The sequence below is a fragment of the Cyphellophora attinorum genome (assembly GCF_001299255.1).
Source record: "Cyphellophora attinorum strain CBS 131958 chromosome Unknown Contig13, whole genome shotgun sequence".
NCBI lineage: Eukaryota > Fungi > Ascomycota > Eurotiomycetes > Chaetothyriales > Cyphellophoraceae > Cyphellophora > Cyphellophora attinorum.
The window spans coordinates 201,650-226,594 of NW_017253241.1; the positions used below are offsets into that span (position 1 = coordinate 201,650).

The 24,945-nt window shown below is 54.1% G+C and overlaps 9 protein-coding genes across 9 annotated transcripts; 3 read left to right on the top strand and 6 right to left on the bottom strand.

Moving 5' to 3' along the window:
- Nucleotides 1–85: 85 nt before the first annotated feature.
- Nucleotides 86–1,243, top strand: AB675_11313 (putative vacuolar protein sorting-associated protein TDA6; the record flags this gene model as incomplete). Its single annotated transcript, XM_018140147.1, has 2 exons — nt 86–591; nt 706–1,243. 2 exons carry the CDS (start codon nt 86–88, stop codon nt 1,241–1,243), a joined length of 1,044 nt encoding a protein of 347 aa, XP_017999974.1.
- Nucleotides 1,244–2,286: 1,043 nt separating this feature from the next.
- On the top strand, nt 2,287–4,045 carry AB675_11314 (Drug resistance protein; the record flags this gene model as incomplete). The annotated part of the gene is made up of 3 exons (XM_018140148.1): nt 2,287–2,874; nt 2,968–3,699; nt 3,761–4,045. The coding sequence occupies 3 exons, from the start codon at nt 2,287–2,289 to the stop codon at nt 4,043–4,045; spliced, it is 1,605 nt and encodes a 534-aa protein (XP_017999925.1).
- Nucleotides 4,046–4,894: 849 nt separating this feature from the next.
- AB675_11315 (uncharacterized protein) lies at nt 4,895–6,526 on the bottom strand (the record flags this gene model as incomplete). The annotated part of the gene is made up of 1 exon (XM_018140149.1): nt 4,895–6,526. One exon carries the CDS (start codon nt 6,524–6,526, stop codon nt 4,895–4,897), a length of 1,632 nt encoding a protein of 543 aa, XP_017999876.1.
- A 363-nt stretch (nt 6,527–6,889) lies between these two features.
- Nucleotides 6,890–7,902, bottom strand: AB675_11316 (Fluoroacetate dehalogenase; the record flags this gene model as incomplete). Its single annotated transcript, XM_018140150.1, has 2 exons — nt 6,890–7,685; nt 7,742–7,902. 2 exons carry the CDS (start codon nt 7,900–7,902, stop codon nt 6,890–6,892), a joined length of 957 nt encoding a protein of 318 aa, XP_017999834.1.
- A 1,822-nt stretch (nt 7,903–9,724) lies between these two features.
- On the top strand, nt 9,725–11,714 carry AB675_11317 (2,4-dichlorophenol 6-monooxygenase; the record flags this gene model as incomplete). The annotated part of the gene is made up of 4 exons (XM_018140151.1): nt 9,725–10,476; nt 10,545–10,683; nt 10,757–10,864; nt 10,929–11,714. The coding sequence occupies 4 exons, from the start codon at nt 9,725–9,727 to the stop codon at nt 11,712–11,714; spliced, it is 1,785 nt and encodes a 594-aa protein (XP_018000155.1).
- Nucleotides 11,715–12,382: 668 nt separating this feature from the next.
- On the bottom strand, nt 12,383–13,791 carry AB675_11318 (Annexin A13; the record flags this gene model as incomplete). The annotated part of the gene is made up of 3 exons (XM_018140152.1): nt 12,383–13,054; nt 13,087–13,252; nt 13,373–13,791. 3 exons carry the CDS (start codon nt 13,789–13,791, stop codon nt 12,383–12,385), a joined length of 1,257 nt encoding a protein of 418 aa, XP_017999972.1.
- Nucleotides 13,792–14,729: 938 nt separating this feature from the next.
- Nucleotides 14,730–15,807, bottom strand: AB675_11319 (uncharacterized protein; the record flags this gene model as incomplete). Its single annotated transcript, XM_018140153.1, has 2 exons — nt 14,730–14,968; nt 15,024–15,807. The coding sequence occupies 2 exons, from the start codon at nt 15,805–15,807 to the stop codon at nt 14,730–14,732; spliced, it is 1,023 nt and encodes a 340-aa protein (XP_018000116.1).
- An 874-nt stretch (nt 15,808–16,681) lies between these two features.
- AB675_11320 (Mitochondrial import inner membrane translocase subunit tim17) lies at nt 16,682–22,004 on the bottom strand (the record flags this gene model as incomplete). The annotated part of the gene is made up of 2 exons (XM_018140155.1): nt 16,682–20,821; nt 21,582–22,004. 2 exons carry the CDS (start codon nt 22,002–22,004, stop codon nt 16,682–16,684), a joined length of 4,563 nt encoding a protein of 1,520 aa, XP_017999820.1.
- Nucleotides 22,005–22,709: 705 nt separating this feature from the next.
- On the bottom strand, nt 22,710–24,570 carry AB675_11321 (High-affinity glucose transporter; the record flags this gene model as incomplete). The annotated part of the gene is made up of 6 exons (XM_018140156.1): nt 22,710–23,023; nt 23,077–23,568; nt 23,636–23,814; nt 23,861–24,108; nt 24,157–24,475; nt 24,524–24,570. 6 exons carry the CDS (start codon nt 24,568–24,570, stop codon nt 22,710–22,712), a joined length of 1,599 nt encoding a protein of 532 aa, XP_018000060.1.
- Nucleotides 24,571–24,945: the final 375 nt, after the last annotated feature.

Consider the following 24,945-nt stretch of genomic DNA (forward strand, 5'->3'; position numbering starts at 1 on the left):
ATCGTATATATGAACGTCTTTTCTTTCGCAAACGCGCCTCAGCGGTCGACCCGAGCCATCGTTCGACTTCTCACACCAGATTGCAATGCATGTTTTAATAGCGCTCATAGGCCTGCTGGACCTTGGCTCAGCTAGTCCGACACCCAAACGCGACACTTCTGTGCCTCAATATGTCCTCGACTACGCGCCGCTTGTCAGGCTTGACACGACAGACAAATTTCTTCCAACGGACATCGCTTCAGTTCTGGCAAATACTCACCCAACCGATGGCAAAGGCGTGTCTTTGAATGTATCGGGACCACTCACCCTCGCCAACCTCGACCGACTGCAGGGCGAGGATGTCTTCCTGACCTCGAACGAAGGCATACAGACGATCGACCAAGGCGGTGTGCCTTGGACTCTCGGAGTCCTTCCAGATGCTAGTGGTAACACAACAGGCGCCACCGCCAGCGTGATCATAACAGCTGCCAAGGACGGCGACATCTTGGATGCGTTCTACTTCTACTTTTATGGTTACAACAAAGGTCTGGCGCCGTTCGGCATCACTGGCTTCGAATTTGGAGATCATGTAGGTGACTGGGAACATAATATGTGAGTGACGCCCTGCTTAACGACCACGTTCGAACGCAGCGTGGCAGCCGCAGCTGTGTCATACTGGGATATACTAATACCGTCTCTCAAATACAGGATCAGATTTAATTCCAGAACGGGCGAGCCACAAGCAATATGGTTCTCCCAGCATTCATCCGGCCAAGCATTTGAATTCGATGCTATCACGAAGGACTCCTCCGGCAATCGTCCGATCGTGTATTCTGCACGCGGTGACCACGCAAACTATGCAACCGCAGGCACACAACCGACTATCATCCCTGATCTGCCCTTTTCCGTCATTCTTCCCGACATCACCTCCGATGGGCCACAATGGGATCCTCTCAAGTCTTCTTGGTTCTACTCCTTCGATGTCGCCAGCAAGGCCTTCACGCCTATTCCGGATCCTGTCACATCTGCTGCTCCTCCGCCTGTTAATTGGCTCAGCTTTGTAGGACGCTGGGGCAATCCTCAGCTTCCGGAGGATGCTCCTGGACAGTTGGTCCTTCTGGGCCAGAGCAGATTTGATGCCGGTCCCACTGGGCCTATAGACAAGAGGCTGGATCGGGAGAGGGTTTGTAACGTGGATGACGATGAGCCTTGTGTGGTTTTGACGACGTTAACCCTGGGTACGGAATTCGGGCCCGAGGCCTGAGAAGGCGCAGGAAGGGCATGTCAAATGGGCTGCGGACATTCCCGAACGGTGACTTGCGCTTCTTTTCTGAGTCGATATTGTCGATAGCAGTAACATATATCATCAGTCCATACACTGGCTTTTCACGACGGCGCTGAGTGCTCTTGTCACCTATTTCGTACCTGCCTCAAACGAAAGCACTTCTCAGTCCAAGGCTGCCATCCGAAGTTGAAAAAGGTGTTTGCAGAGATCTTGTCATCCGGTCTGATGTAAGTCTGCCTTTGGGTCTGTACAAACCACCCTATTTTCGCTGTCAATGCACTGGTCCTTCACGAATCGAAACCACCACAGCACTGACGCGATGACCTGTAACCTTTGCTAGCTCCCCTGACAAAGGTCGCCTGACGGTGTCAATCCGTGCCAGTCCAGAGATACTCAAGCATCAAAGAGATTGTAGCTTTGGTAAGCAGCCTCGCACACTCGCAAAGTATGATGGCGGATCGGCCAATTCGGGACGCCATGAGCGTCATAGCTAGGTTACATGGCAAATCTCGAACCCCTTTCGACGTTGGACCGTGATGAGGCTCTGACTCTTAGCAGTCATCGCGGAAAGAGTCCGAAGATAGCACGATAGCCAGTTGCCGCTATTGCGATGGGCCATGTCACCGCGGGCAACGTTTCCGCAAACCCGTCGGTTTGTTCTACTACCTTGGGTCATGGCTTAGTAAACCGACATATCTCTCTACAATACTCCGACTTTATGACTGCCTCTCGCAATTCGCCCTTACTGAGTGCAGATTTCATGTCATGCTCGACCGTTTCTGCCAAGAGCTCATTCGCTACCGCGTTCGAAGCTGGCGCGTGCTTATTTGACCAGAGCCTAGATCAGTCTCTGATCAGCAGATCATATCTGAAGCTGCAACACAACACAATGCTCATGCCGTCGTCGGCTTACTGCATAAAAGGAGGGACAGGGCCGGCGGGCAGTCGTTGGACCAGTCCCTGAGACTGCCATACTGCAAAGCTGATGTGCCATTGAATGTCACAGATATTCAGCGACAATCATGGCTTTCCATCCTCGCAACGAAGCTGTTCGAGGCTCGATCAACAGCTCAGATCTCGAGCGACAACGTGAGATGGCCCCCGCCGAACCTCCCAGCGACGTCGAAATGAAGGCACTTGAAGCATCAGGCCCTTCAGGGCATTCAGCACAGTTGTCGAAGACGAAATCGATCGCCGAACAGCTACCTCTAGCACAGGAAATTCTGTTCGTTGGCGTTGTTGTCACCGCGCAATTCACCGCCCAAACCGGCCTGAACCAAATGATACCGATCATCTTCATCATTGGTGACAGCTACGGTGTCACGGATACTGCTCAGCTTTCATGGCTCATCGCAGGCTTTTCCCTGACCGTGGGTTCATTCATTCTGATCGCTGGACGGCTTGGGGATTTGTATGGGTACAAGAGAATGTTCATCATCGGCATGGCTTGGTTCTCACTGTGGTCCATGATTGGTGGCCTGGCTGTCTACAGCAACGCGGTCCTCTTCATCTTCGCTAGGGTCTTTCAGGGCATGGGACCCGCATTGACCTTGCCCAATGGACTGGCGTTGTTGGGAGTGAGTTATGCGCCAGGTCGGCGTAAGGATATGGTAAGTAAGACAAGGCACCGATTTTCGCATCACGCATCCAAGCGGCCTCCGCACGCGAGCCAGGATCATGATCAATGCTAACGCGAACAACAGGTCTTCGCAATCTTTGCGGCGATGGCACCTGTCGGTTCGGTGGTCAGCGCGGCTTTCGGGGCTCTGTTCGCTCTGGCATGGTGGCCGTGGGCATTCTGGGCCACCGCGATAACATTGGCTGCAATCGCAGTAGTGTCTTCCTTTGTGATCCCAGACCCACCCAAGAAGTACGACGCAGGACGGATGTCGTTACGGCAAAGACTCATCGCCCTCGATCTCGGTGGCGCGGCGGTCGGTATCACAGGTCTGGTCTTATTCAACTTTGCATGGAACCAGGCTCCCATCGTGGGTTGGAATGAGGCGTATGTTATCGTCTGCCTGATCCTTGGCATTATCTTCCTGGCAGGGTTCTTCGTCATCGAGACCAAACTCGCACCTGAGCCCCTTATACCCTTCGAAGCGTTGAACAGCGACGTCGCTTTCGTCCTCGGATGTACATCACTGGGGTGGGCATCTTTCGGCGTTTGGATCTATTATCTCTACATCTTTCTTCTGCGCATCCGCGGACTGCCTCCGCTTCTGGTGGCAGCACAGCTTTCTCCGATTCCGATCTCGGGCACTTGCGCTGCCATCATTACCGGGTACCTCATGTCCCGACTACGACCTGCCAAGATCATGGCTATTGCAATGTTCTTCTTCCTGACTGGTAGTCTCTTGACCGGGGCCATGCCTGTCCATCAAACATATTGGGCGCAGACATTCGTATGCATGCTCGTTATTGTATTTGGCATGGTGCGTATCCCCTACACCAGCAAGTCGGCCCTGCTGGCTCAGCTTTACTAACGTCGGCCAGGATATGAGTTTTCCAGCAGCCACTGTGATCCTGAGCAACTCTGTCCCGAAGAATCATCAGGGTATTGCTGCCAGTCTGGTAACTACTGTCGTCAACTACAGCATATCTCTTGGCCTAGGATTTGCTGGAACAGTGGAAGCGTACACGAAGACGGGTAGGACACCAGAAGAAGTGCAGTTGAATGGGTATAGACATGCCATGTACGTGGCTTATGGTCTCTCTGGGGCGGGCCTTGTGCTGAGCTTGCTGTTCGTGGCTAAGGACCATTTCAAGAAGCCGTTATAGCGACTTTATTGACGCTATTGTCCAGAATCGAAATGGAAGGAGTGATGAGCACATTCGGAATGTGAAGCCTGGTCTCGAGTAAGATTCACTGAGCTGAGACCGGATGAGTCAACGAGAACGTGTCATCCGGTCTGCTCTCAGCTTTCGGTAGACCGGGTGACTCCCCACGCACCTGCCTCGCAAAACACTCTCTACAGCAGTGCAGGGGCGATCGGCCGGCGACAATCACACCTGCGTAGCTGCACACTTTCTGCAGCGCTGCAGGCGCAATGTTCTGAGGGCATCCGCGCCTGCCGCGGTATACACCTGCAAAGTGGCAGGAGCGATCAGGTACCCAGCGTTCGCGCCTGCCTTGCTAGACTCTTCCGCAACACAGCAGGAGCGATCCGCTGGACCCACTCGCACCTGCCTCGCTAGACATATTCTGCAGCACTGCAGGAGCAATCGACTAGTGGCTTTCGCGCCTGCCTTGCTAATCACTTCCTGCAGCAGCGCAGGAGCGACTGACTCAGGCTAATCGTGCCTGCCTTTCTAGATACAATGTGCGACACTGCAGGAGCGATCGACTGAGGAGGTCCGTACCTGCCTTGCTAGATCCCTTTGGCAACGAGGCAGGAGCGATCAACAAAAGGCATTCGCGCCTGCAAGTTCGGACACTTTCTGCGGTAGGGGTGATCGATGCGGAGGACCTTCCTACGAGGGGCAATCATGACTGATGGCAGGAGTGCCGTGTTGAAGGCTTTATCGGAAGGCGAATCGTCAGATGAAGGAGGGATAAGAAGGATCAGGATAGATAGCATTGTAGAAGCAGGACACATGGTTGTACATTGTGTACAACTCAGACTAATGCTATCTGTCCGGTTTGTAGTTCCCACGAACGACTTCGAGCATCACAGGTGCTTTGACCTCCCCAGATACCGTCCGTCTCTTCAGCGAACCCAAGTCCTCACCATCCACGCCCGTCAGAATGGCCAGCGTACCGAAGTTCTTGCCGATCGGAACCTTTCTCAGCAGCAAAATCGCAAGCATAAGCAAACTTGTCAACAGCGGATAAACAGCCAAGACTAGATATAGCGGCCACGTGGCGCGCAGTGTTGGTTTGATAGAGATGATGCTATCTACCACGTTGTAGTGCGTCTCGTCGTAGTCTTGGTTTTGATGGGCAAAATATGGGTCCGCGTTCCAGTTCAACCACGACATTCGGGACCAGTACATCGCTGCCACGATTGTTGTGAACGACGGCATGGCCCATTCGGTATCGATGTACCTTTCCGTATCTGTGTAGTTTTCGGTGAAAATGCCGAGGTAGTCCGCAAGGGTGGGCATATACCATGTAGCAAAGGCTGGGATGGTGTTGGTAAAGATCCTCTGACTGACTTGAGGGAGGGCTTCGTCGCTGCAGCTGCCGTTGAGCAACACCACCGTCGAGGCAGTGACCGACCATGTCCCTCTACATTGTTTGCGAAACGTGTCGAACTTCAGGGCCTGCTCGTGGAATACGGTGCTGTCGTCTTCGGAACCGCGAACAACAGCGGCAAAGGTCGTGGACATGTACGCAACTAGTTCGACTCCCCAGAGGTCGTGAAAAAGACTGATATAGCCCCGTCCGTAAAGACTTGCGGACCCTAACTCATAGGGCTCCCAGAATGAGGGATCCGTCTGAGCGCCATCAAATTCGCTGTCGATTGTGGTAACGGTGCCGCGTACGTCTGCTTCGATTCTGAGCTCCTCGCCTGCGGAGAGCTTACCTCGCAGTGCTTGCACGTAGTCTGGTTCTGGCGCATCCAGTACTGCACTTGCGGTCTTGGACAGAAGGACTAGATTGAAGCCAAACGGCTGCGGGAGCGGAGGTAGCGGCGGTGGGGAGTCGGCAGTCCTCCAGTAAAGGAACAAGGGGAGTGTAGCGTTGGCCATCAGCGACAGACCTGTAATTCCGACTTGTTGTATACCAGGAGGGGCAGCCATCCCGTACATGCCTTCGGTATCGTGTATGTAGTGGTCGCTCTTACCGCCGATGAAACGCTTGTAAGCCACACTCAAGCCCAACGGTAAGCATAGAGATAAGAGTATCAGCAGTCGCCAAACTAGGCTGCTGTGTGATTGAAAGAGTTGGTTCCGGAGGATGGCATCGTAGTTCTGGAGCCATGACTTGCCGAAGCGCGCCTCGAATCGCAGAAAGGCTGTCGGCGCAATGTGGTTGAAGCAAAGGCTCATTATGCTCAAGAGGAACCCTACCAGAATGAGCTGGTTAGCAAATCCCAGTCGCCAGGCCAGGCTCAGGTTCGGCGAAATAGCTGCGACGCCTACAGCGAGGCAGGCAAAAGACACCAGAACCGCGAAAACGTCAAGAACATCGATCGGCCGCTTCGATCCGCTTGCGGCCCATCGCACGGCTGGTAAGGGCGTAGGACCAGGCTGTTCTATGACAGAATTGTTGGATTCATGCGTAACTTCCACTGGCCCGTATTTGTATTCAGGCATTGCCGTCTGAGGCTCAATAGCAAGTAGAATCAGCAATTGAAGAACGTAGGCCAGCGTTACTACTGTCAGAGCAAGTGGTAACATATGTACCTAGGTACTTTTGGGGTCCAAGACGGGCGACCGGTGACGATAAGGAGGCTTGTGATCTTGGATATTGCGCTAGCGGTCGTGTAGTACTAAGCTGCTCCACTGTTCTGCCTAAGACTGCCTCATTGTTCTTGGCTGTACGCATGTTGTGGTCTGTGAGTCGCTGGCAACGAGCACAGCCCAGAAGAAACTTGGTAACACCGTTGAGGACAGCTGCGCTATCGAGGATGTTTTCCGCTTTCCATGAGTTCGAGAGCGAGGTAGGTGTTTAGTGGCTCAGGGCGCTAGCTTGTTGACGAATTTAGTCATAAGCTCGTCGATTACCTCGTACGCTTCTTCTGGCAGATAATGGCCCCTCTCATCACCAACACCAACGCACTCATAGTCGACGCCATCAGCCACCCATTCCCGCCATTCAGCCTCACAATCCATGGTGTCACCAAATCGCGACTTACTGTAAACGACCAAGGTCGGTATGTTAATCTTGCGGCCAGCCTGTTGATCACTTTCCTCCTCAGTAACATCCTCTTGTGCTCCAGCCCGGTAGTCCTCGCAGGTATATCTGGTAGCTTCCTCGCTCGAGAGAAGCTCTGCATAGATGTCATTAGCGTTGTCAGCCGCTACCCTAGCCTTTCCAATTTCTGATGGTCCTGCGACACGCTCGTTTGCGCTTCTGATCCATTTAGCAGCGCCATACGACTGGATCATGCCCACAGCCGTTTCGACGTTTGCCATAAAGGGCCAATGAAACAGCTGACTAGCGACTTTCGGATTGTTGCACACCCGCCACTGCACTGAGATCGGCACAACTTCGAGTATGATAGTCCCGAGAGCCTTGATTGGGTATCGGTCCACGTCAACTGCTAGGCGATGGCAGATGTGGCCACCGCGGTCGTGGCCGCCGAGAATGACGCGGCGATTAGGGCCAAAGACACCGACAAGCGCTTCGAGGAGCGTGGCCCCGATGGCACCCTTGTCGTTCTGCTTTTGAGGAGTCGAGATGCCGTAGCCTGGAAGCTCAGGGACAAAGAGTGAAATTTTGTTGTTCAAAAGCGGGACAAGATAACGCCACCTGGAGTTCAGTCAGTCTGCCGGGCGATGGCGTTCATGGGAGGTGCAGAGACGAACTCATATGCCGACTGCGGCCAGCCGTGGATCAGGGTCAGTATAGCAGAATCGGAACCTAGGTCGGACGTGTAGCTGTGGACTTCTGAGCCTCCGTGTGTCTTGGTAACGTTGTGCTTCAGGCCGTGCGAGGCAAAGCATTCTTGCGTCTTGATAGCTGCCATGTTTGCAATGAAATGCTCTTCAGTGACCTCTGTTGTTGGGATGATAGGGTACCTTGGCAAAGGGGATGCCTCCTACATATCTGATTAGCCTTACCGGTTCCTGATAAAGTTCAGCTGCGTATAGGCATTTGTAAGGCCTCTCAAGCAGCGCGAGGCTAGCGGTGACATTGCCATTTCTGTGTGTGAGTTACTGATGGCAGACAGAGCGACCAAAGCTAGAGAGTCACATCTGACGTCGTTAAGTTCGATCGTCGAAGGGGTCTCATGTCATTGAGGTGTTGTTGGCAGAGGGAGCGGCCACGACGCGGTTGCTTCCTGCCGGCACCGCCACAGCCATAAGCATATTTGACATAGTCAATCACTCCTGGCCTGCTATCCTGACTCGCTGAACTCAAGGATATCATATAAAGGTGACTGTCTCGATGCGTCGAAGTGCCGTCGGCCAGACCTTTCGCCAAGAGCGACGGTTTTCTAACCACGCATGTACGGAATGCACGCTTACGTGAACGCCTATCAATTCTCGGGCTTTACCTAAGCAGCCTTCTTTTCAGGCCAACCACGAACAGCCTCAGCCGGATGGCCAAACAGAACATTCATGCCGCGACCGCATTGGCTGCTTCTCAATGTCGTTCAGACGCGAGTGAATTAGGAAGGTCCTTCGCATTGGGCAACGTTAGAGACGCGGCTTGCTCTTGGTCGTGCAGTCGCGAAATGTGAGCTTCTCGAAAAGTCCGAGATGACGTATCGTCAAACGATTCTGCGGCGGTCGGGCGGTCGAAGATCAGCTCCTACCAGTGATCCCACAAGCCATCATCACCCGCTGCACAGTGCAATCGACAGTGTCTGGCCATGCTGAACGTTCTCGGGCTAGCAACACGGGGCCTTGAACTCAGTACCGAAAGATGCGATCTGAACGACTCACAAGCCGATCGAGTAGTATGACCTTGGATCCATTCCGCGGCAAGCACTTCTTCGGCCCCCACAACAAGCAAAAGCACATTGTCTTGGTTGTCTACATTCGCACATAGCGTCGAAAATTGCTTATCGCAGCTTCTAGTGGCCGCAAGTACCTACGATACTCCGCCGAAGCGAATTTGGAGCAATTTGAGGTCGGTTGCACCGAACTTGGCATCGCCTCGTGAAGTACTAAAATCCACGCTACCTGGTATTGCGCAAGGCGCCCAGCAAAATCATTGCTATTTCGTCCACGGAAGACCGAGTAGAACTAACACAAGACCCTGCCTTTTCGCTTGGCTTAGCTATGGCCTGGACGAGAAGCAAGGCCGATGTCCTGGCCTTGGGGCGGTGGATATTACGAACTTACGATCCGTGATTCTGGACCTACGAATCTGCTAGCAAGATGAGGCGGACAGTATATAGTGTCCGGTCACAGTCTCTCGGGCGAAAGATCAACCTTGCTTCTATATACTCGTGTCCCACGCCTCTGGCAGCCATCGGGAATCTGTGAGCAATATAAGGTATAAGTGAAGCGGTACCACTCCCTGTTTATGCACGCTAAGATACATCCTCGTCGTCCTCCGAAAACAATTACTGCAAGGCAGTAGCTGCTGGTGTGCGCAAAAGCAGTCATCTTGGTAGGTGCGACAGCGGCTGATCTTGCTTCGACTCACAGATCTCTTGAGAGCACAACAAGCGCAGTGTTGCTGCCGTGTGGGGAAGAACCACAGTGTCAGTCCCAAGTGGTCCTCACGGCACCCCAAAGCCCGCCTCGAGGTCGACTTGCGAGACAGATTCAATTCCTCCCTCACTCGACCCTGAAAGCTAGCAATCATATCCGCATATCAGCTGCAAGACCGCAATCATGGGGTCTATCGCTCCCAACACAGAGCCTACTGCGCAGTCCGAGATGATGTATCCGGCACCTCTGGAAGCCAACCGCGATGCTGGTCTTAGTTCGACTACCAACGGTGACAGTGCCATCGACATCGAGACACCAATACTGGTCGTCGGCGGTGGCCCAGTCGGCATGCTGCAGTCACTCATGCTAGCCCGACTCCACAATATCAAGTCAGTGCTCATAGAAAGAGAGCCAAGCACGACTACATTTCCCAAGATGGAGTACACCAACGGCCGCTCCATGGAGATCTATCGCATGATGGGCCTCGCAAAAGACTTTCGCGCTATGGCCAACCAGTATGTGCCTGACTCGGCGAGCTTCACGGAGCTCAACGTGACGAGTCTGGTTGACAGCGCCAACGGGGGGCCCAAGGCGAAAATGATTCATCCGTGGATTCGCCCGAGCGTGGAAGATATGAGAGCTGAGAGCCGCAAGGTCAACGATGGTAGCAAATATTTGGAACCACACACGCGGTGCCATCAAATTCCTGTGGAGGCGTGGCTCAAGCGAAAGATCGAAGAGCTGCCTGATCTCATTGAGGGGCACTGGGGCTACAAATTTGTCGGGCTGGAAGAGCGGGACGACGATGTAGTCGCAGAGGTGATCACGGATGGTGGACGGACTGTACGAATTAAGGCGCAATATGTTATTGGGACCGATGGTGGCGGTTCCTTCGTGAGGAAAAGTGTTGGTCTCGAGAGCAAAAGGAACTACCTGTAAGTACTATCAGAGCCCTCCGGGAACTACTAGCCGCTCTTTGACTGCTCGAATTGACACGTCACAGAGACATGACCGTGGCATTCGTCCACATCCAGTCGAAGGCCTTGCGAGAAGCCATGAACAAATTCCCGCCGTTCTGGCACATCAACGTCCTTGGCGGAGGTCTTGCGGTCTCCCAGAACGAGGACGATCTATTCACTCTCGTAAGTTGGCGATACTATCATGACTCTCAATCCAAACTCAAACCCCTACACACCACTGACAACACCAACACAGCACCTAGTCCTCCCTCCCGGCGGCGACGCCACACACATGACCCCCAACGAGCTCGTCGACGCGACCATTGGCGGCTGCAACGGCCCGCAACCCATGGCGATCGACAAAGTCTTCTGCCGTGGGCAATGGAAAGTCGACGTCGCGATCGCCAACCTCATTCCGCTCTGCCAAGGGCCGCGTGTTCCTCGCCGGCGACTCTGCCCACCAGCTTTCCCCCATTGGCGGCCATGGTCTCAATTCTGGTCTTGCGGACGCCTTCGACCTTGCGTGGAAGCTAGGTGCCGTAATGAAGGGCTGGGCTGGTGAGGGCCTGCTGACGACATACGACACTGATCGGCGTGCGATCGCGCACAAGAATATGGATACCGTGCATTTCGCTCTAGCGAATTGGGCGGGCAAGGTGTGGCTGGAGCCGATTGGGAAGTATGGGCTGGAATTATTGGCAGCTGATACGCCGGAAGGGGAGGACGCTAGAAGGGGGGCGGCGGAAGGTATGGCACCCGCGGGGTGGATTCACAACCAGAATGGCAATATGCTAGGGTACCAGTATTTGGATAAGGGGACGGTGATTGTGGAGCAGGAGGAAGGGGAGAGGCCGATCAGTGATCTGGACATATACCTGCCGACTACGTATCCCGGGTCGAGACTGCCGCATGTTTGGACGAAGGAGGGAACGAGCACATTGGATCTTCTGAAGGGTGATAGTTTCACGTTGATTGACTGTTCAGCGGAAGCTGCGGCGGGCAAGGTGTTCGAGGAGGCGGCCAAGGAAGTCGGCGTGCCATTGCAGATTGTGAGGCTGCACGGGGAGGATAATGTCAGGAAGATTTACGAGAGGGAGGTGATTCTGGTGAGGCCAGATATGCATGTGTCTTGGAGGGCCGGGGAGGGTGTTGACGCTGGTGACGTGACCGCGGAGAATGCAAGGAACATCTTGAAGAAGGTTGCTTGTCTATAGCTTCTGAAGTGGTGATGGTTTCAAGGAGTCTTATCTTATCGATGGTCAGTCACCGGGTGTCGGAACGCGTGTAATTATGCATAGGCAGAGTAGCAAGAGAGGTAGAAATGGCGCTCTTTTGAAGCCAAGAGTCATGAGCCAATCGTCGGAACAAGATGGCTTGACCGTCAAATGTAAATATCCTGATCGTCAGAACGAAATGGCTTGAGCGTCAAGTCTGAATGACTTGCTCGTGAAGTGAGTCTTGCTTGCAATATGAGTGCAGTAAAATTTTGATAGCGACAGCGCTCTCCCTGGGGGGCAACGCGCAGAATCAGTCTCAGCTTTAGCAGTCCTCCAGTCTAGTCGAATGACCCCCGTCAACCGGCCTGGCGGGCGCCCTCAATTGTCTTGTCAACCGGTCTTGAGCGGAGGATGTAGCACCAAGGGTTAGTTGCTTGACGTCTGTAGCAAAGCATCAGGCCAGGCACAGCGGCCTGTAGGGGTCACGTAGAACTAAAGATATTTGAAACCTTCCACGTTCGACTGTACTGGGTTCATGGTTGCGAAGCTTGCACTCCATTTTTGACGTGTAAGAATACTAATATGTACAAAGAGGCCACCAGAAGCGGTAGCCTGGCATGCCGAGGGTCTGTTTCCTACCGTAATCTCGCCTCATGCAGCCATGATTAGGCCATACATGCAATCAGCACGTTCCTGTAGTCGCCCGATGTCTCTCCACGTATCCGCTCCAGCAGATCCTTCTTGTACTTATGCTGATACGCCCGCTTGACCTGGTCCTTGTGAGCTCTATTCCAGTGACACGACACCACTCTGTGCACCAGCAAGCGGTCCTTTGTGCCCATTCCAGCCATCGCAGCCTCAAGCATGCGAGCATCAGACATTGCAGGATCGGTCGCGCGGTCGAGCATGAGAAGTAGGGCATCTTCCATGTGTCCGCCGTATACCCTCTCTAGCTTGTCTCGTAGTGGTTTGCGGTGCTTGTTCTGGAAGGCTTGTGCAATGGCACGAAGTTGTGCGTCGGAGCGAAGCGCGATGATATTGCAGACTGCAACTTGTTCGCCGGACGAAGCAAGAGCCCGGTTGAGCTCGTTGACATCGCGGTCAATTGATTGCGGGTCGATAGGTGTGTTCTCTTCTGCGCGATTGGCGCGAAGAACGATACGGAAGAGGTCCTTCGTCTTCATGCTGAGGTCGCCGTCCACATCGGCTTCCATACGGCGGCTGAAGAGCCTCTGGTAGGTCTCCTTGATGGCGCGAAGGTCGGCGTTCGAGCGGCCGAGGACCACGTGTTGAGGAGTTGCTCGTTGGTGCCGGCGCCGACAACTGCTGACTTGACGCTGTGAGCGTCTTGGATCAGTGGGCCACGGACAAGCGCTATGAGAGCCTCTTTGAAGTACCGGGAGGTTTCGTCTTCGATATCCTTTTCCAGGTCACGGCCACGGTGGATCTGGCTGTAGGTTTGGCTCAATGTGACTACTTGAAGTGGATCAAGGGGTGCTAGTACTCTGATGAGCTCCTTTTCGTTCGTGCCGAATCTGCTGCACCATTAGTAAACCGTTCCGGAATGCTGACTTTATGTAACTTGCCCTTTCATAGCCGCTCTCAGTGCATTCGCATCGGCCGTCGCGTTCCAGCCTTGAGCGCCCTGACCATACACGTATCCGAGTGATGGCTGACCTGGCGCACCAGGACCTCCAAAGCCACCTTGAGGCGGTCCGCCGTGTGGAGGACCAAAATTCTGCCCAGGGGGCCCTGGCGGCGGCGCAAATTGACCAGGCGGTGGGCCGCCGGGTGCACTCCACTGTTGCTGCTGACCAGGAGGCGGACCTTGAGGCGGGCCCCATTGTTGGCCTGGCGGCGGTCCTGGAGGCGCATTCCACTGTTGAGGCTGCTGCTGCCATTGCTGCTGAGGAGGCCCACCCTGCGGCGGTCCATATTGGTTATGTCCTCCTTGCCAGTTCGGCGGTGGTCCCTGAGGTGGTCCCCATTGCTGTTGCTGTTGACCATACGGCGGCTGCCCACCCTGAGGTGGCGGACCACCGTAACCACCGTAGTTCTGTTGGTTGTATGCCATGCGTGGGAAGAAACTGTCTGATGGATGTGATTGGTGAGATGTACGGTTGAACTCGGCGATACTCGATGGTGCGAACCAGATATCTATGCAGGAAGAAGTGCGATACGAAAGTGCGGGCTGATTGAAGCGTTTGGGCTGATCAAATAAGGCAGATTCAGTGGTGATTGGAATGACGCAACACCCCAAGGCAATGCCTCGTAAGGTGGCTTGGCGGAAGGATCGACCCCGCGCTTAACCAGTGGCGGGCCGCAGAAATTCTGCCTCGTGTGGCTGTGCAAGGGACAGTCACGGAAACGCGGCGGTTTACACGATGTTCACGTCTTGAACGCCACTTCAAATTTTACGCGTATCGCGTCTGTCTCTTTGGTTGACAATGGTAGTATTCAATTCTGGATGCACCCATCATTGAGGCGAGGCGCAAGTTGCAAGTGCCAGGACATCGGTCCCCATGAATGAGGATCTGCCTGCCAGAGCCACCACACGTTCGATCGGGAATGCCCTTTTCAGCCGGCTTGAATATGCTGCATCCTGAAAGTTCTTCGAAGGTCCGGGAGACAAGAGTGCGTTGACATCGCTGATCCCTCAACGCGTTCATGATCGATACTGCTACCGTGCTTCAATCTACTGACACCACCAGAAACAGCCTGCATGAACGGAACACTTGGTGAGAAGATGTTTCAAACCATGGAGGCCATCTGATGCACGACTTGACGAACATGGCAAGCCCAACTCGGTCGACAACAGTAGCCTTGGCTTAAACATCGGTTCTGCAGGCCAGATTTAGGACCATCACCTGCCAGAGTCGCAACTGCTGTGTATGTAATCCTTAGGACGTCCTTTCTGGATAAGCCAGAGTGCTGCGTTCTGAAGATTCGACGATAGAGTGTTGCTCGAATAGCTTCCATCCCTTGGGGCCTCCCAGGAGATAGCTATGCACTTTACCCGACTATCTTCGTCACCAACTTCCCCCGATTCCCTCCTTCGAACAGCATATGCCATGTCTTCGGGATGTCCTCGAACTTCGTTGGGACCACAGACTCCGACTCCTCATCAATCTTCAACTTCCCTTCCTGTGCAGACTTGACAAGCAGCTCAATCGTCTCCTTCGCCTTGCTGAGATAGTCCGTGACTATAAAGCCTCGGATGGATAGTCTCTGGAAGACAGTGTACATATAGTCTGTACGACCAGGTCAGCCTTCATCAACCACATCCATCAGCCTCAGCAAACTCACTCTTAAGCACAGTCGGCTCATCATCATTATACCCACTGATCCCACCACAAGCAACCACAACCCCGCCCTGCTTCAAATTCGCCAACATCTCATCCAGCGTCTCCCCCGCCACATTATCAAAATAAACATCCACTCCATCCTTCCCACACGCCTCCCCCAACTGCTCCTTCCAATCCTTCGCCTTATAATTCACACAAACATCCGCCCCCAACTTCTCAACCCACCGACACTTCTCATCACTCCCCGCCAACCCCACAATCTTCCCACACCCCACAATCCCCTTGGCAATCTGCACAACCATACTCCCCGTCGCGCCCGCCGCACCACTGACAACAACCGTCTGCCCCGCCTTCGCCTCCCCAATCACCACCAGCCCATAGTACGCCGTCAACCCCGTCCCGCCCAACGCGCCCAAGTAGTGACTATAATTCAAGCCCTGCGGCGGCTCCGGCGTAGGCAAACACTCCTTGTCATCCACGACCGCGTACTCAACCCAGCCCATCGTGCAACTAACCTTGTCCCCGACCTTGAACTTATCCGATTTGGACTCGAGGACCTCACAGATGCCGCGGGCGCGCATGGGCCCGTTGAGGGCGACAGGCGCGACATACAGGCCTTTCGTCTCGTTGAGCCAGGCGCGTTGGGCCGGGTCGTTGGACATGAGGAGGGTTTTGATCAGGAGCTGGCCATCCTGGAGTTCGGGAAGGGATTTGGTCTCAGCTGGAAGTTGGCATTGTCGCCCTTGTAGGTGGGTAGGTCTTTGGGTCGGGATTTGAGGATCCATTGCTTCGTTTCGGTGGGCGCCATGACTTGATCGGTCTGGTTCAGGGTTGCTGCGGAAGGGAGTTGGTTGCCGAGATGATGGGGATGGAACTGATAGTCCAAGTTCCCTATCTATGGAGATGCCCAAGTACTTATCCTTATATCTGCCTGCGAGCGCAATGCGGCCTGTTGTTCGCCCACTCTATAGTGCCTGGATATGCAACTATTTCAAAGCATCCGTCTCTTGTTATCAAAGAATTTCCTAAAGCGTCACCGAGATCTTACATATCCTGCAAATCAATGATGCAAGGCAATACCCGAGGACGCCGGTACCGAGGCATGGCGGGATGACCGCAATGCTGCGGGGCAGCGGGGGCTTGTTGAGCCTGCGTCCCGTGAGGGATTGCCATACTCATATTCGTTGTTCACACATAGATGAATTGACGACTATCAAGACAAAGAACAGAACGTGTGGGAAATCAGGCAAGAGGTGGTTTTGCTTCAAGCAATAAACTAGTGTGGCAGATGAGAAGCTTCGATCACTTGGCTGGCATTGGACGCCCAACGTGTCTGTACGGCCTTGGTCGACGAGCATCACAAAGGTTCTGCTAGCTAGAGAGTTGCCTGGGTGTTCTGCTGTGCCTTCGCTGAAGCGACGTAACACATTCAGACCGAACAAAGATTTCCGCAATGATATCAGAGCCCGAACTATGCGCGATCCGTCCAAAACAGCCGTCAAGAACGCTGAAAGGGGTATCAACCCGCCGATGCCATCGCTCGTAGCCCCTCAGATGCAATGCAATACATAGCTCGCCCAAGAACTGCTCCCGCCGAGCATACCGCACAATCGTAGACCCACGAACGCTAGAAACATCCTTTGCTCTCATCAATCCCCGTCAAAGCATCCCAAACCCCCTCCCCTCCATCACAGCCTTCACCAGCCTCTCCCTCAAAACCTCCACCCAAGTCAAACTCCCTTCCCTGCCCTCTCTTCCCTCATTGGGCTCCGGCGGCATCCCCTCCCTCTCCCCAGCAACGCGGTACCTTGGCAGCAAGAACCTCCCGTAACACGTCGAGCTACTCGGCAATCTCGCCTTCCATCCGCCCTGTTCATCCTTATCACCACGCCGCTTCCTCTCCTTCTCGCGCTCGATCAGCTCCGGGCGTCCAACTAAGCCAGCCATATCAGAGAAGTCTTCGGTCGGTGCATGAACAATACTGTCGCCGTTCTTCTGAATGACAAAGCTACCCAGTTGTAGACCGCCCGCGGGAAGGCGCTCTGACGCCGTGACAAACTCTAGCAATGCTTTCGCAAACTCGGGATCTTTGGCTGTCTCCTGCTCGACGACAAGCCAGAATGCGCGAATGTATCCTTCTTCTGGGTCGTAGCTGTCATAGGTGGCTATGGAGCGAAGGTCTTGCGTGGTGACGACACGGTGACCCTCAACGAGATCGCGAAGTTGCTGTGGGGTGAAGAGAGTGAGTGCCTTGGGTGGGAAGCAGGTGTGTAAGCCTTTGACGAAGGCGGAGAATTGTGGTTCGATGGTGGTGTTGGTGAGGTGAGCGATGTAGGCGGTGACAAAGGACTGGCGGGTGGCATTTGTAACGAGAGGTGGCTCTTGTCGTGGTCTCAGAGGACTGGACGCTCTGGGCGGTGAAGAGTCTGCTGAGGAAGGTGGCGATGGGGCAGCTGGACCGGGTCCATTGTCCGCACCTGATATCAGCGGCACTGCAGTGTCAGCAGGCGCCGTTGCTGTTGCTAGCGGCTTCTTTTCCTTCCTTGGGGTGTCTGCTGACGGCTGCGGCGAGGAGCATGGTGATGTCGCTCGTTCCTTGCCCTTCTTGCTCGGAACCAGCCTCCTTCCAGCCGCTGCCTTCTTTCGCATGTCAATGGTATATACCGCTCCACCAAAGTCATAAGAGAACTCATAGGTTCGACCGATATCCTCCGCAACGTTGCCGTCATACTCAAGCAGGTATCGCAAACCCTTCGCGAGCACAGGCCAGCCATCTTCAATATGCTCAAGTTTCGTCACCTTGAGACCGAGAATCTTGCGGTAGAACGCCAACGGCATCGTGATTGGCAGGGTGATGGCATTGTACAGTGCCAAAGACATGAGAATTCCAATCGCTTCGAACTTCCACGACGGCTCAAGGCTACCAGGTTGGAACCATGTCATGTGCGTGCTCTGATCGACACTGAACATCCCGTAGTCGGGTTTGAATGCCTCAGCGAAAGCTAGACGAAAGAATTCTTGCTGCACACCACCATGATCGAGGCCATCCTCGCCTCCTTCTCGACCTAGGCGCACACGCAGTGGACGGAGCACTTCCCGCTTCTGCCGCCTCCAGAGTTGGTCGAGTGCGCTTCCGAGGATGTCGTCACGACGTATGGTCAGGACAAAGTACTTGGCCATAAAAGGCCGCAAGGAACTGAGCACGTCTTCGCCACTGTAGACCGGGATGGGATTGGTGTGCAAGTAATGCAGCGCATCAGTGTACACCATGCTGGCCTGATCAAATGATGTCCGCATTGTTGAAGCATTTATGGTGCGGAAGTACTTAACCAGTGTATTGTCCTCGAAGAGGAACGGGTAGGAAAGAATATGCGTTATCCGGCCTGTTGGCTCGAAAGTCAACCATCGTACTGGCTCTTCCATCTCGTCCAGGGCATCGCGAACAAACGCCATAGGCCAGAAGCCTACCTCCACAAGATCTGGATGATTGTACAGACTTGACAGAAGCTCCAAAGCTCCCCCGACTGCGCCTGTCCGAGTCACAATTGGCTCGCGATCCCAATCTGAGAGCAAGACAGTGCGAGCAATGTCAATCAAACCATCGACAAAGGCATAACGGACCACATTGTAGATGTGTTCATCGTTGTCTAGGCCACCGCAGACATTCGCAAAGAGTAGCTCGATGATTCTATCGATGATATTGGACGGTTTGCTTCGCAACGACGATTTGTGCATACCGATGTTCGCAGCTGCGAGATGATGGCTGATGCAATCCGTCACAGCCGCACACAGACGTCTCCGGTACCAGTTGTGCGTTTGATCAAAGCCATCGACTACGGCTCGAGCAAATATTACAGAATCGGAATCTCTGCTGTTAGTAAAATTGAGGCTTGTGACATTGTCGTTCTTCCAACGAGCCATAGCGAGAAGCACTACGGTATTAGAATCGTTCCACTTCTCGGCGGTAAATGCCGGCGAGACCAGAGCCAAGAAAGTTATGGCGAGAAGTCTCGAAATCTGTTTGTGGTCGAGGACATTCGCCGGTGTCCTTATGAGGCCCGTCTCCTCCGCGTTTCTGATGGAATGGTCAACTAAGCCTCCACCTGATCGCTTTAACATCTTGCGTTGCGACTTGGCAGCTTGCTCACCGTGATAGCCCGGATGGCTAATGCTGTAACACTGTTGCAACATGTCATGAAGAGGGCCATATAGTAGATCTGTCCCACCCGGAACCCGGGACAGGGGCGCGAGATTGGCGGCCAGAGCGCCTGAGCAGAATTCATCAACATAAACCTGTGACTTTGTGGACTTCGGATCGACTTCGTCGGAATCTGTGCCGTGCGTGACCTTGTGGGACCTGGTTCGTGGAGGATAGCTTCTAGCAGGCTGTCGATTGCAAGAGTCGAATACAGATGAGAGCTGCATGAGCTTGCTGCCGTCATTCCAGGTTCGTGCGGACTCCAGAAGCCGGCTGGGATCTCCAAAGACATATTGCACGCTCTGCATTACAAATCGTAGCAACGGTCTTGGAAGGACAGGTACGCAGTCAAGCTCAGCTGTCAAACTTGTGAACAACCAGTGCATGTTCTGGAGAGATAAGCGTCGTAAAGTGAAGCCACAAAGAGCTGTATTGGTGTAGATCGTGCGGTCTGCAGGTGGAGTCGAGCCACCACTCATAGTATCGTGCTCAACAAGGCTGGCATGGTGTTGATGATCATGCTCCGGATGCTTCTCACGCTGCTCAGCATACGCATCAGACGCCGGCTCAAGCTCCAGATTGGTCAGAGACAGGGTATTCCATAGTCGCTGGGTGAAGGAAGCGAAGTCGAGTTTTTTGTTGCCGCCCCCGGAGACTTTGTCATTAGACAGCTGTGAAGCAGATCGATGATCATGACTTGCTGTATCTCGGTCGTCGACTGAATCAGCGGCACTGTTTGAACTGCTCTCCTGAGTCTGAGGGGCGTCATTTGATATGCCATGCTTGGTCTTGTACCTGGCTAGCATTGACTTGTCCACGATGTCATCCTCGACGCGCCATCTGGCAACTGGGCTGCTTCCATCGGACGCGGTCACCAGGTACCTCACGACTCCCTCTACGTGAATTGCGTGGTCCACGATGGTCTGGTCATCCTGCGATTCTCGTGGGCTCGTTCTGTCTCCAGAATCTCGACGAGGCCGCTGTGTCTGGCCACCCTCAACAAACTCATCTGCTTCGATGGTGTCGCTCTTCCTGCGAGCTGCGGACCGGTCCCTCACATTCGCGGGCCGATCTCGCACCACCTTTGCTGTGATGTCGACCGGCGGTTGTGCATGTTGTCGACGCCCGTTAGGCTGGGCATCATCCGAAGCCTGTCCAGAGAACCGCTGTTCGGACGGTGTCTTGATATGACCATTTGGAACGGGCGACCTGACCGTGTGCTCTGGGTCCGACTTCGTCTTTCTGCGTGCATGTGTAGTCCTAGGATCTTGATACCATGGGACCACGGGCCTGTTCAAGCAAAGCCCATCGACCGGGTCTTTCCTGCTCCTGGCACATTCTTCCACCAAGTGCCCCGCTAGAGCCCGTGCACTGGTCTCCGTGTGCGGCCGTAGAGGCGTCTTGCTGTTCCTCTTGCGGTAGCTGAGACATGACGGTGCAATGCAGCGGCGGTTGTGGCAGCCATACAGTATCTGATTCTCATAGCGACGCAGCACCTGCCGGAGGCGACGATCGCGTTCATTCCAGACGTTGCGATATGAGTCTCTGGGCTCCTCCGGAAGCAAGTCCTCGACGATCGAAGGTGGTAGTGAACGTAGGGCCTGCGCGCGGCGTTGGTGGTAGTCGTCCGTCGTGCCCACACCAAGTTGGGACGGCGATACGACCCTGCCATCGGACGCTATCATGGCAGGAGCAGCAGCGAGAGCTCATGAGGTGATTGACATATGCAGTCTAAATGTCACATATTGTTATGTGGTGGTTGCAGGATGGTACGAGGTGTGCGGCCAGATTTATCTGCGGTGTTCGTGTTGCGGGCCTACTTTGGTAGCGGGTCGAAGATGGCGCCTGGTCATTCCTCGAGTCACGTTCTTGCCTTCACTAAAAAACAGCGCAGGAAGGTGAAATTAGGATGTGTTATACATAAGAAGCAGCTACGCATCGCCCTTGGTCCACTGCACGAAGCCGGATCTGCCAGTGGTAGGCTGCGTGGCGGCTTCCTAGGCGCAACACAGCATGTGCTTTCCCAAAGCCATAAGGTGAGTCCACTGTACTCGGGCGCTCTTTTATACATATGGCCACCGCATGCCCTTAAATCGTGGCACAATATCTCAGAGTCCCTCCTAGACGTACGCCCGCTATGCAAATGTGATCTTTCGTCGTGAAATATCGAAAAGAGGAGAGGTCCTTGAATGCTGTAGTTTTCTTTCGGAACGGCAGAGCGCTGCTTAGATGAAGTGAGGGACGGTGGCCATTTCGAGTCAAACTGTTGCCAGCTTCCCTGCTTCTGGAGGAACCGAATTTGGTGGTGGCAGCTGGTAAATCTCGTCAATATCATATCATCACAAGGTGGGCGCTACTCACATCTAGCCGCGTCTGCTCCGCCATCATGCGCTGGATCCCAATACCAACACCCTCAATGACGGCAAGGAAGATCCCGCACATGATGGCTCCGTTCCGCGCTGCCTTCCATCCTCCTCTTACAGCCAGCGAGCCGCCGGTCAAAAACCCAGCGATAATTGAGTTATAGGGATCCTCCTTTTTTCGAATGCCCTTGACCGCGCAATCGTATGTACTGAACATGCCGCCCCATACACCGAAGTTGCCGCCTGTCACCGGTGCTCGCGCCTTAATGGCTGTGATCATGCCTATTCTCCGCTCGCCATATGGTGAATTTCTGAAGCCTTTGATGCCGTGCCAGACTGAGCCGCCAATGGCGCCCATTGAGAAGGCACCGCCAAAGTCTGATAGTGCGACCCATGGGCAGGGGTCTCGTGAATGGTCCATGGCCGTGTGTGCTCTTGTATCTGTCCTCGCCGCAGGAGCTCTGCAAGTGAAGCCTCAATTTCTTATTATGGCGATGTTGTGAAAGGAAAGGCCGGTGACCGGGTAAATGTCGTCTTCGAAGTGACAAGCGTATTTGTGCGCTGGCGTCGCCAAACAGCTTGCCGGAGGGATTGGTCGGATTGAAGAATGATGGATGATACTTGATGTATAGAATTAGATTTCGATGCGGCGACGATCGTAAAGCGATGGGAAAAATCTTGATCACGTGATCAGATCTTGCTACTACTAGTTCGGATCTTGTCGGACACTGGCAATGGTGACGAGACCGACCTCTCTTCATCCTTACCCATGTTGTAGAGCAGCTTACAATCGTGGGATAGCGACATAGAGGTATGCTTTATGATATCTAGACGTTACTGAATATCCGATTGCACATGGTCCTGGCTGCCAGACCACCATCTAAGATCCGGGAGGTCCCTGTATCGACGAACTGGTTGATCCCGTGAGACCTAGGACCCGATGTCAAAAGAAGGCATGGATATCGCTACGACGTCCCCGGGTACGCTGCCAACACACCGACCGATCTGAGACCCAGTCAAGCTTCATGAGCACCTTATAGCCGATGGCCTGCCCTTTGCATACGACCCTGCTCTAACCTCATAGCAAGGCATGCACCACTCCATCCTCAGACTGCACTCAGACGGCTCAGACAGTCTTCGGCTGAGCAGTGGTCTGCTCTGCGCTATCCTGTGTCTGAGCATAGCTGAGCTTCTTCTCCATGTCAACCTCCCCACCTTCTTCACGTCGGCTTTTTTGATATTGAACCTTGGTTTGCCAGGCCTTGACCCCCTTCGTGGTAAAGAGCTCTTCAACTTCCTCAAGAGTCTTGCCGGATGTCTCAGGAAAGCACAAGAAGACGTGAACGAACATGGCGACGTTGAAGCACCCGAAGATGAGGTAGGCCTTCCACTTGATGTTGACGAATGCCGGTGGTACGAAGTAGGACAAGGCAAAATTGACTGTCATCGTTAGCATTGTGGGCGCTTTTATCGGGGCGGGCTTCAGAGCTTACAGATCCAGTTGGCTGAGGTCGTCAAAGCAACAGCTTTGCCACGCACCCGCAGCGGAAAGAGCTCTGGTGGGTAGATCCAGCTGACCGGACCCCAAGTCGGTGCAAATGAGGCGACGAACAGGTATGTGAAAGCAATGACCGCGCGAGCCGGAGCCCCAGAAATCTGCCAGCTCTGTTCTGCAATACCATCGATTCCACCGGGAGGCGCAGGTTTGCCGTACGAAGCTAGCAGTCCAGCATTACCGAACATCCAGGTTCCCATCAGCGTGGCACCGACAAGAAGCGGGACTCGACGACCCCATCGGTCAATGAAGAGAAGAGCGAAGATAGTCATGCCGACATTGATGACATACTGAATCGAGGAGGCGATGAGGTTGGTGTTGCCTGTCAGTCCAGCCATGCCAAAGACATACACGATGTAGTACATCATTACGTTCATGCCGGTGAGCTGGGACCAGATCTGGGTGAAGACGCCAATATGCGTACGGTTGACTGGGCGTGGCTGTTAGTACATTGGATCCTTGATGGCCTCTGGAGGGAACGAAGGCAGAATACATACTCATGTGCGGCTTGAAGAGCTCCAGGTAGCTAACATCAGCATTGCGACGCTCGAACTCGCACATATCACGGATTTCCTGGAGCTCATGCATCACATACGGAGCCTCTCGGTTGCCCTTGGCGTGTACGAGAGCGAGGACGTTGTGGCACTCTTCCCATCGGTCCTTGCGGGCGAGCCATCTGGATCTGTTAGGCTCATGCTCGTACGCAAGTCGGTACTTCTTACCTGGGGGACTCTGGCATGAAGAAGAGACCGAAGAACAGAATGATGGCCGGGATCATCTGCAGCGCCCATGGAATGCGGAAGGCCTTCGGACCATCCAGGTAGGTGCAGCCGAAGCTCATGTAGTACATGATCAGGATGCCCCAGGTGATCGCCCATTGCTGCGCTCCTACGACTCGACCACGCTTTGATGGCGGTGCGAGTTCTGCGATGTACACGGGCACTTGAGCAGAGCAGATGCCAATAGACAGCTACATGACTGGTCAACATGAATCGGAGGGCAGGAACAACGCACTTACACCGTTGATGAACCTTCCAACAACCAGCATCCCAATATTCTGAGATGCGCTTGTGATAGCAGAACCAATGCACCAGATGACAGCGCCGACCTGGATGGATCGCTTGCGACCCAGGATGTCGGAGAGGAAGCCAGAGATCAGAGCGCCCACGAAACTACCGCCAGGCATCGCTGCGGTGATGCCACCTTGGACATCAGCTTTGGGTCCACCACACTTGCCTTCATCGTTGACGCCCATCTGGTTGAAGTAGCATCGGTACTGTTGGGTGCCGATCACAGCGCTCATTGATGAGATGTCGAAGCCGAAGAGGCCTCCGCCGCTGCGCGGGCCATCAGTATGGATGATAGGGCAGCGGAAATGAACTTACATGACGGCGATGGCCGTGATCGCATAGATGTTTCCGATCTGATACATCTTGGTCGCGCGTGCAGACGAAGATGCGAGAGGACATGTACTTGGAGAGAATGGTGTTGGTCACGGAGGAGAAGTGCAGGTGTCTTTTGTATTCAGACACCAGCCTCGGGGCGGTTATCGCGGGCGCACAACACGTGTGTGACTTCAGCTGTGGGTATGAAAGGTTACATGAGGGCCGCCCGAAGACCTCACTTGGCCCCATTTTGGTCGCACTGAACGAGTCACAATGCCCTACAAGCGTCAAGTGAACATGGATACTTACAACAAGCGGCTCGCATTCGCCGCGATCTCCTAAAGGTTTCATCCTGTTGACGACCGGCACGCCAGTTGGATTTCCGGGCTACGATTATGGGGTAAAGAACGGGGACGTTGCAT